The following is an 11,220-nucleotide window of genomic DNA, read 5'->3' on the forward strand; positions in this document are numbered from 1 at the left end:
TCCATTCCCCCCTTGAAATGTGGCCTAAATGACAATGCCACAATTTCGAAGAGTTACTAATGCATTTCCATTTCTTTTCAACATTAGATTCATCACTCACAAACATAACTAAATCATTATTAAGAAATAACATGTATAATTTGCCTCGTCTGACACTGAGGCCAACATTCTTATTAAACTCATCTAAAACGAACTGTCCATTGCCAAACATACATTCGTACATGTCATCATCTAAACAAGAAACGGAAATCAAATTCCTACTTAAGGTAGGTAGACAAAGAACATTATTCAGTCAAAGATTGTATAGCTCCAACGTGGGAGATCCCATAGCTTCAACTCATCTCGCTGCCTTAAACTTTCTTGTTCCTCAACTTATAGTTTGAATCATACGAACCCCAGCATAGACTTAGCAACATGAGTGGTTGCACCTGAATCAATCCACCATGACATTATAGAAAATTTGACATAAAGTGATTCATCAACAAAATTTATTTCATTAGTACCTATTTCCTTCATCCATTTTAGGAAGCCTGGGCATTCCCTTTGGGCGTGTCCTTCCTTGGAGCAAAATTGATGCACGTTGAAGAAGAGGCGCCGACTTATTTACCCTTTAATGACTTATAGGCTTCTTTCTTCAATTGCCTTTTCTAAGGCTTAGGAAACCTTGCCCCAAGAAAGAAACTGATAAAGAATTCCTTGCTGAAATGGAGGAGCAATTCAAAGGCTTCGAGAAAGTGTACGCTCATGAGCTTTTGGCTAAGCTTCTTCAGAAGTACACTGTTGATGGGAATGTTAGACAACATAGATTGAGAATGATGAATGCTTTCACCAAGCTTGGAGCTTTGGATTGTTCATTAAGTGAAAACCTTCTCATACTCATGATTCTTGAGTCCCTTCCAACTGATTTTGATAAAATCAAAATCAACTATAATTCTCTAAAGGAAAATTGAACACTCGCTGAGATGACCACTAGGATTGTCCAGGTTAAAGTGAGGATTATGAGGTCGAATCATGCTTTCTCTTCCAGAGCCAACATGGAAATCTCTCTTCCTCCTGCACAATCCTAGCGGTAATCTCAACGAGTGCCCAATTTTCCTTTAAAGAACTATAATTGATCTTGAATTGATCAAAATCATTTGGGAGGGCTTTAGAATCATGACACGAGAAGGTTTCCCTCAATGAACAGTCCAAAGCTTTAAGCTTGGTGAAAAATTCAGCATTCTCAGTATATGTTGTCTAACATTGCCAACAACAGGTTAGCCAAAAGCTCGTGAGCGTATACTTTCCCAGAGCCTTTGAACTGCTCCTCCATTTCAGGAAAGAATTCTTCAGTAGTGTCTTTCTTGAGGAGTACCCTTGCAATGTCCGATGATATTGTCACATTCATAATAAGAAGCGCAATATGGTTGGATTTGTCCCTTTTTTTCCATCTTAACACCATAAGCATTTTTTGAGGTCTGCATACACTGTGGCACCGTTTTTCTTCCCTCAAGGCAAAATCAAACTCATTATAACTGAACATAACTGAACCTGGGACTTCCAGCGTGGGTAGTTACTCACCTTACATGGTTCGATCCTGTCGTCTCAAAATGCAGCTGAAGCTGAAATTTTCATAAAAAAATACATAAGTAAACTTGCATGAATAGAAATTTACGTTGGTAATTGGTAAATAAATAAACATGCCAAAACTTTAATTTTTACTCTATGTCGAATCACCGTTGGGCAGAAAAGATGTAGAATTAAAACTCATTAGGGGATGACTCATAAAAATAAAACAATGTTGGTTAGAATTAAAATTTAGAGTCATATAATTCTTAAATTAAACATCAAATTTGTTCAATGGTGATCACAGAAGGGAGCACAATCTGTTCACGAGTGATTGGATTCACGGCGTGCATCTCAAAACGCTCATCGATGGTAATCACCCACCCATGTGAGGTCCCGATCAGATGCCTACGATGGATAGGCGGCTCGGGGAGGGTTAATTTGTGCCCTCTTTAGGGCAAGGCTGTAGAGGCAAGCAACATTCTCACCAGCTGATTCTGAAGTGTAGAGGAGGCATGGTGTCTGTGGACCGATGTTATGTATTCTTGTATACACCGAGTTCCAGAAGGAGTAGATAGAGCCCGCACAAATTCAGGGACCACAAAAAGGGCAAATATATCCATCATGATTTCCTCAGGCAGCTCCGGCGATTTTTCTGCTGCAATCTCTATCAGTGGTGGATCAACATGTTCTTGTGATATAGTTGGTGAACCGGGAGAAACCTCTAGGACCTTAGGCAAAACTTTAAAGATTATAGAGCACAAACTCCCAGACCAATCATATCATTAGAAGCATTAGAAAATGGAAATAAGGACAACTCCAGCATATATCATTACAAGCATACAGAAAAGTAAACAATTAAAACTCCAGCGTATCATAATCACCAGACCAATTTCTGTATTTGATAATGTGCAGTACAAAAACAGTAGTAGAACTCAAGAGATGAACTGCACCGCTAAACAATACAACAATGTATTGGACTACTGAGTTTTCTAGGTTGAACAATATGCAGTACAAAAATTCTATGTTGTTTGTGATAGATCTTTCTTAAATTTTCCAAAATATCAAGCACAATGTTTTCTAGGAAGCAAGGAAATTTTTCTGCATATATGTGTCTGTATGACAAGCTACAATCAGCAAAAAACAACCTTTCAATTCAAAAGCGAGAATTGCAGCCGATGTAATGAGTAGAACGAAATCAATATTCACCAAAACGTACCTCTTCCTCTAACTCATGTTGCTCTCCAATTTAAAACTGAAATACAGTCACCAAGACAGTCCCAAAGCACATAGGGGAAACATGAACTTAAAATTTGTAGCTAGGGTGTGCGGCACCGCTTGATCTAGTGATGCCCAGAAGCACCGTGTGTTCTCTATACTTGTAAAAAAAACAATATTTTTACGGGACAAGGCTGTTCCTGATGCAGTGTTGTTTTTGTTATCTTGCACATACTCAACACCAATTTAATGCATGTGTAATGCATGTGAATGATACTATTGTGGACTGTGGTGAAGGCTGAAGTTGCAGCCTGCAGAACGTATTACCATTTGGCTTACAAACAAAGAAAGGAAACAGTTTTCGTTTGCCTGAAAAACCAAGGAGCTACTACCTGGTGTAAGAATCTCTGAATCTGTCATAAAAACACCGTACCAGTACCAGACACCATATTTCAGGCGGATGCATGTCATCAAGCATTCCTGGCACTCTTATTTCCTTATACTCCCTCTATAATTAATGATCTAAACGCACTTATATTTCTTTACGTAGGGAGTATTAAATAAGTACTCGTATGTTTTTCTGGCGGGATTATTAACTAGTACTCCCTCCGTCTCGTAATAGAAGAGCGTTTTTGACACTACTTATATTACAGGACGAAGGGAGTACTAATTTACTAACTTTATTCTTCTTCCAGGCAACGTGGTGTATCTAAACGCTCTTATATTGCTGAAAAACACATGATTTCTGTACATTGAAGCAATAACGTCAGTTTTGTTTTTCTTGCGACAAAACAATAACGTCAGGTTAGCTGCGTGTCGATGCGAAAGTTGATTTCCGTAGCAGAAGGTGCTAGTCAAAACAGAGGTAAAGCCATATCAAATCTGACGAACTCACGGACAGAACAATGGGTTGTTGAAATTCAGGTGGTCGACCTCTCACCTCCGTGGGCGCCATGGATCTGGTCGCCGGCGGCCCGGCAACCAGTTCTCCCTGCAGCAGCGGCCCAGCGACTGCGTCCCGCCTCCCGCGGCTGCTACGCGCTACGGCAGCCCAGCGTCTCGGTCCCGGCGATCAGAGAAGGATGCGCATCTACGCCGTGGACTGGGGAACAGATAGGGGCGGCTGTCACAGGCAGATCCTTTTTTTTCGCTGCTCCTTCCTTCGTTGTTTCCTGCGGGTTTTTTTTTCGTTTTTCTTCCGTGGATTTTGTTCCTTTTGGTTTTTTCAATGTTTTATTATGCGCTTTTCAGTGGTTTTGTTATTTTTTTGTTTCTTTTTTAATTTTTGTATATTTTCTTTTATGTTTTTCTTCCTTTTTATGTGTTATATAAAAAGTTCTCCGAGTATTACAAAAAATATTCATCAATTATAAGAAAATGTTCACCATATATTACCAAATTGTTCAACATGCATTACAAAAATGTTCAACGCATATCACAAAATGTTCAATGCGTATTTAAAAATTATTTAACATATATCACAAAATTGTTAAACATTGTTCAGGTTATAATTTTATCTGCCGCTGTATTCAATTCTTAAGTACTCGCTCGACCTGTTAATCACTAACCTTTGGTAGCCCGATTGGTGATGAACAAATACCCTGTAATGTAGGGTTGTGAGTTTTATAATTCCTATTTGCCGCTCTCTACGGCAAACTGTTGCTGATTCGCACAGAGAGCTAGCGACTAGGGAACAGGGTGGGCCGGCCAATGACGACATAACGCGCGCTACAGTTACCAGGAACCTCCTAGAAGCTTCCTGATCGGTTTTGGGAAGCTTCTAGAAGGTTCTTGAACCAGTTTCCAGTAGTTTTTGGTTTTTTATTCGTGGTTTTTATTAATTTTTTTTCTTTTTCTTTTCTTTCGTTTTCCTTTTTTCTTTTGCCTTTTCATATCTGTATTTCTTTCTTTATTACTTTTGTAATTCCTTTTCTACTCGTTTTTTGTTTCTTTTTTCTTTTTTGAAATTTTAAAATTTGTTCAAGATTTCAAAATATGTTTGGATGTTCGAAAAAATGTTCCTATTTTTTAGTTTTTGTTCAGAAGTTAAAAAATCGTCATTTTAGAAAATGTACGTATATATGAAAGGAATATTCACCTTTCAAACAATGTTCATAAGTTCAAAAATAGTTCCTATTTCAAATTTTGTTCACAAATTCAATAAAAAAATGTTCACATACTTGAAAATATGTTCGCCTTTGAAAATATATTCATCAGCTCAAAAAACGTTCCAGTTTTTAAAAAAAATTAGAAATTCAATAAATTTTTGTAATGTTCACTTTTTAAAAAAATTGTCCAGAGCTTCGTTTTTTTCACAGATGCGAAAATTGTTCGTTTTATTCAAAATGTTCATGTTTTCAAAAATTGTTCCATTTTCCAACATTTGTTCATAAATTAAAAAAAGCTCCCGTCTTTAAATTTGTTCGCAAATTCCAAAATTGTTTTAGTTTGTTAAAAAAAGAATTGAAAAAATGTTTCCATTTTTCAAAATTTGTTCACAAATTCATACATTCTTTCCGTTTTCTAATTTGCTTACAAATCCAAAATTTGGGCAATTTTTCCTATACTTGTTCGTGTTTTTAAGAAGTTGTTCAGAATTTAAAAAAATATATAGTCAGAATTTTCTTTAAATGTTTGAAAGGAAAATATTTGGATCTGCCTATATAGTCACTTGTAAAATATTTCGGGTGCATATTTAACAGTAGTACCGATCTGCTCCAGCGGTTAAGTACATGTCTCCCCTAGCGTTGAAGCAGCTCTTTTTTTGTGTTGTTTTTTACACCACTGGCGCTCATTTTTTGGGGGATTTTAATAGCTGCTCACCACCGAATAGGCCGGCCCATTCAGATCACGTGCCCTGCGCGAAAGCTCGACTGTTCGACGCTAACGAGCTTCAGCTAGGAGCTCTCTCCGAAGTAACTAATTAAAGAGTATTTGTTGTAAAGAACACTCCACTTTCTCAGGTCGTGACATGTGGCGCATATGCAGCGTGCCACTTGTCGCAACCTGAAAGTTTCTTTTTTTCATAGATCCGTTTATTGAAAACGTTTTATCTTTTAAACCGTGCGTTCAAATCTCGAACCGTTTTCATTGTTGGATTCCTCGCGTCGAGATCTTCAAAATTAGATCCCATGTTGATAGGCTTTGACAAACTTTTTTCACGAAAAAAACCGGGTGAAAAAACCGAAACCGGGAGCATTGATTTTTTTCCTTTTCGAAAGAGGCACGCTGGTGCCTCTCGTGAAAGCAAAACCGTGACTCTCGTGGAAGGAAAAAACAGAAAACGTGTTTTTTCCGTTTCTGAGAGGCACGGCCGTGACTCTCGCGAAAACACGACCATGCCTCTCGCAGAAGCAAAACCATGACTCTTGCAAAAAAAAAAAGGAAAACACGTTTTTTCCCTTTCTGAGAGGCACGGCCGTGACTCTCGCGAAAACACAACCGTGCCTCTCACGGAAGCAAAACCGTGACTCTCGCGAAAGAAAAAAATGTGTTTTGTTTTGCCCTTTCCAAGAGGCACGGCCGTGACTCTCGCGAAAGCACAACCGTCCCTCTCGCGGAAACAAAACCGTGACTCTCGCGAAAAAAAATAAATAGAAAACACGTTTTTTTCGTTTCCGAGAGGCACGGACGTGACTCTCGCGAAAGCACAACAGTGCCTCTCGCGGAAGCAAAACCGTGACTCTCGCGAAAGAAAATAAATAGAAAACACGTTTTTTCTTCGTTTTCGAAAGGCACGATCGTGACTCTCGCTAAAGCACAACCGTGCCTCTCACCGAAAAAACCATGACTTTCGCGAAAGGGAAAAAAAGAAAATGAGTATTTTTTGCGCAAAAAAAATTTATTATTTTTAATTTTTTTGGTCGAAAAGCTAAGGAAGACCGGGGAAAAACCAAAACGTCGAAAGAACCCGAAAAAAAACCGTTTAAAAAGCCGAAAACGCATGTGAAAAAATAAAAAAGCAACAAAATCCGAAGGGAGCGTCCAGAGCGCGACACGTGGCGAATGGCTGAGAGCGCGTCAAGTGGCGCTGATCGTTGCGAGGCTCCTGAAGGAGCGCTCGTTAACTAGTTGCTCCCAGCTCTCTCGTTGTCACAGCATCTACCCGGGCGGGCTGACCCTTGGACCGAAAAAAAGCCACACAACCGAGTTCCACACACGCAGCCCAAACGCCCGGGCTATCAGGAAACCCTAATACCTAGCCCATATGTGGGGTGGATATGGGGAGGTCTGGACGTGCACACACACCTCGGCCATGTCTAACAGTCTAGTATGGCCGACACCTCCCTCACTAATCTTCCCACAAAAACCGCGACCAGTCATCCGAACCCTAGTCAAACCCCACTTGCTCGAGTCCTCTCGACCTCTCTACTCATCTCCAGTCTTCTCCCCTTCCTCTTCCTAGTTTCTCTCATCCCCTCCGCCATGGCCGCAAGCAGATCCGAGGGCGGCTTCGATGAGATCGACTCAGCTAAGTTGATCGTCGACTCCTGGAGCTCGCCCGTGTCGAACGAGGAGTTCGCACTTCGCATTGCTCTCCGCCGCTCGCAGATGGGCCAGGATGGGAGGTCCTCCTCCACGGAGTTGCCGGTGACCAGGGTCGGCAGTTGCAGCTCCATGGCGCCGCCCTACGCTCTCCCTGCCTTTCCCGGTCAAGGGGCAGGGCGATCAGCGGCGCCCAACACCGCCGACAGCCGCTCAGTGCTAGTGCCCACACCACCGAGCCCGCGGTCATGACAGCGGCAGCCGAAGACGGAGGGGTGCGTGTACTGCTAGGCCATAAGGAAGGCGACACATGCCGCATCGAGCCGCTACGGCTACGGGTCCTCTCCACTATGGAGCCACAGCCGCATGCCTTCGACCACAATGACGAGGTGCTCCGCGACACAACCTGCTGCTCCTACACGTTGCAAAAATGCAACGTCGCTCCGTTGGGTGCTCGAGGAGTTCGAAAGGTTAGCGACGCATAAGGCGGCGGCGGTGGAGAGAGCCACACGGCTTGCGGCAGAGTAGAACCGTGCTACCTCATGCATGGTGGTGTTCGTTAGCCCCTCCTTATCGGACAACGACACGACGAAAAGTGACGCATCGCCCGCCACAAATGGCTGTGATGCTCCCGACACCCCAAGGGGAAGCGGCCGACGAGGAAGTGGTGAACTCCGTCCGCCCCCATATGTTTAATTACTTGTTTATCTAACATTATTAGTCAATTATGAACTATGTCGGCCCTTCTATATAAACTGTATCTATGTCAGATTGCCCTATCTATGTTTGATTGCTATGTCAGGGCATCTCCAACGTTGAGCTTAACCCTCCCCCTCCCTCCCCCCTACCCCGTATCCTTCCGTACTAGCCTCTCCGGGCGTGTTTTGCCATCCAACGCAGTACACCATCCGTCTGTGGGTCGGTTCGGGCGTCCTTTTTCCTGCAAACGGAGGAGGGGTGTGCTTTGCGGGCTTCTGAACTGTTGCCACACACACCTCCAACACCTCAGACCCGCCCAAAACCCTCACTTGCTCTGCATCACATTCACCCCCAAAGTGGTTGTCGCGCATTTATGCCGCTCGAGAGCGCCAACGCCGCATTCATGTCAGCCTAGAGTAGGCGTGACCTCTCACGTCGGCCCGAAATTGAAGAGGTGCGAAGTCTGAGACACGACGCCCGTCCATCTGCCTGTCGACATTAAACAAGCACGTCGGTTGAGAAATCAATTTCGGCGCCCGAATTGACACACCCCGCCGCTTGGCCTAACCGGCATCTACTATTTAAACAAGGCCACTCCTGACACAAACTACACCACACACATCCTCTCCACATCCTCCTCCGTACACCACATCTGCCATGACCATAAACGGTAATGCATTGTGGAAGAGCCTCTCGACGGAGTAGAAGCACGAGGTGCCCGCCCTTGCTACCGTCTAGCAGAGCTATCATGCCAGGCGGATAGAGGACGACATGCCGGCTAGCTCCCCAAGGTCTCCGACGATGACTAGGCGTCGGAGCCCGTGCCGGTCCATTCTGGCTTGACCATGAAGTAGTCACAGGCGCACTACAACAACGCCATGGTAGACGTGCAGCTGGCGCCGCCGGCATTGTCGGTGTTCCGGCAGGCGCGGGAGGAACAGTGGTACAACATCTTCCTCCTCGAGCAACACCGGCTGGCAGATGGACAAATCTACGGTGAGCCCGCGAGCGAGGAGGCCGTAACGGTCATGGAGGCAGAGAACACCAACTTCGCCGCAGAGCAGCCGGCGCTCTACAAGGCCAAGCGCGTTGATGTCGCTTGCAACATGGTCCTTCACACCGCCAACGAGACCAGACATGGAGGCAGCCTAGTGGCGCACGCGATCACGGACGAGACTGTTGGCAGCCTCGTGTCCTTCGCACCGCCAATGATGCTTTGTTGGCGCACGTGGCACGACAAGTGTGCTGCACCGTCCACATCCATCGGTGATGGACAGGTCCCGGGCTCCGACGAGGAGGATTAGTGCATGGGAGGCGGTGGAGCCTCGAGTCCCAAGTGGACATGTCTTTGTCACATCTCCAAGTTACATAGTGTGGTTGAACCCATCCTAGATTAGCGACCCCTCGGTCCAACCTCTTAGGAAGATCGCCGTGGAACCAGGTGAATTTATCACCCTCAAAGCCAATGTCCTCAAGTATGCAGCCTAACAACGCAACTTAAAATGCTTGAACGCGTGGTTGTGGATGCGGTGCACCCCCTTCTTTCTTAGAAGAAAAGAGATCTCGTTAGAATCTCCAGGAACCATCCATGGCGGAGTAGACTGAGCATGGCGATCACGTAGATTACGGTACGTTTAATCCTTATCATCCCAGCTTTTTTGTGGGTATCCCAGCTTGGTTCCTCATATATGCACATGAGCCTCCACATGTTCCCTCCTGCTTCCTCAACTGAAAGATCAACGATATCCAGGGTGGTAGTTCGGAAGTAGATCCTAACCTCCTTATTTCGGATCAAAAGGAACCCCCCCTTTGTTCCACCTTATTAGGAGTCACAATCTTGTGATCCATACCCAACTTGTTCATCAGTTCATTTGCCTTAGTCTCGTCCAAATGCGTTTTTGACATAAAGAAAGCATCCGGTCTATGTCATCCATGGATGTCTAGAAGCGAACAATTTGTCGGGGCCTCGAGAATACCCCAACAGTTCCAACTCAGGGGTTTAATTGGGCCGTTGACGGTTACTTCAACAAAATTCTTCCGATCATCCAAGAACCAACAGCCAAAACTAGCCAAACAAACAGTACACCCGGACCCTAACTAGTAAGGAGTAGAGTACACGGATAACAAAACTTGCACGAACCTTACCGAGAGATCGGCCAACTCTACAAGACAGAAAACCGATCTCCACCTAAACCATCGTCGGGACAAAACACCGATCGTTGCCAACGCCAACACCGGGACGAAAAACTTGAACGATCTTGGGATTGACTCGGGATTCGATCAGTGGCCAAGATCCCAATGCACATGCACTAGGGAAGTCGTATTTAACAAGGAGGTGGATGTAGTCTTCATTCATAACGTAGAGGCAAATCACACGAAGGTTGCGCCGACGCCCCCGCCAAGAGGCGGACAGACGCGGCTCGATGATCCTAAGAGCATCTCCAGCAGACCCTGTAAAAAGCTGCGACCCGCAAAATAACTACCAAAATACGGGTCGGCGCGAAAAATGCTGCCCGACCAGACCCCGCAAACGCGTCGACCCATAAAATTTTTTGAGGGGCGCGGCAAAATCTCATCTCCAACCCGCGAAAACGCAGGTCTCCGCCTCGCCCCTATGGTTCCTTGTACCCCAAGAAAGTGATTGGCGGGAGGGATATTTCAGCCTGCGCTCTTTCCCCACCCCTTCCGCTGCCGCCAGCCATTGGTTCCGCCCGTCAGCCACCGGCGATTCCGGCCAAATCTGCGGGTGGAATCGCGCCGGCGGGCGCACCCCTACCCTCGTCCACCGAGCCGCTGTACCGGCTCCCCGGATCCGCCGACCTGAGCTACCCCTAGTCGCCGTTGCCGCCCAGGATCCACCGCTCCCAAGCCGCCCCTAGTCGCTGTCGCCGCCTCATGATCCACCGCTCCCGAGCAGCCGGTGAGTTTGTACTACGATTCGTCCGATTCGGATGACTCGGATGTTGAGATGCTGCTTGTGAACTACTTCGAGCAGACGTTGGTGATGGCCCTTGCCGTCAAGGAGCACAAAGATGAGAACCGAACGAGGCGGCGAGGATCGACCGTCGGCCGTCTTTGCATTCCTCGAAATCGCCATCTCGGGAACGAGATGTTGATGCAAGACTACTTCGCGGAGAATCCAACATATCTGCCGCACCCCTTCCAGAGAAGGTACCGAATGCGTCGATCCCTCTTTATGAAAATTGTTCAAGCTTGAGGCCAATTGTCAGTATTTTACTCAAAGAAGAAATGCCGCGGGCTTGAAGGGATTTA

The 11,220-nt window shown here is 45.3% G+C and overlaps 1 protein-coding gene across 1 annotated transcript; it reads right to left on the reverse strand.

Annotated features, from left to right (window-relative positions):
- Window positions 1–202: 202 nt before the first annotated feature.
- On the reverse strand, window positions 203–3,946 carry LOC123107214 (uncharacterized). Its single transcript, XM_044529215.1, has 5 exons — window positions 3,704–3,946; window positions 2,034–2,276; window positions 1,561–1,601; window positions 504–1,482; window positions 203–428 (listed from the first exon to the last, which is right to left on the reverse strand). Exons 1-4 carry the CDS (start codon window positions 3,716–3,718, stop codon window positions 1,329–1,331), a joined length of 453 nt encoding a protein of 150 aa, XP_044385150.1. The 5' UTR covers window positions 3,719–3,946; the 3' UTR covers window positions 203–428; window positions 504–1,328.
- Between the last annotated feature and the right edge of the window lie 7,274 nt (window positions 3,947–11,220).

This window comes from Triticum aestivum, chromosome 5A, assembly GCF_018294505.1.
Source record: "Triticum aestivum cultivar Chinese Spring chromosome 5A, IWGSC CS RefSeq v2.1, whole genome shotgun sequence".
Lineage (NCBI taxonomy): Eukaryota > Viridiplantae > Streptophyta > Magnoliopsida > Poales > Poaceae > Triticum > Triticum aestivum.

Coding starts and splice junctions, on each gene's coding strand:
- LOC123107214 (XM_044529215.1), bottom strand. Junction 1,602..2,033: donor CTACACTTCAGAATCAGCTG/GTGAGAATGTTG, acceptor TGAAAATTTCAG/CTTCAGCTGCATTTTGAGAC. Junction 1,483..1,560: donor ACAGGATCGAACCATGTAAG/GTGAGTAACTAC, acceptor CCTTGAGGGAAG/AAAAACGGTGCCACAGTGTA.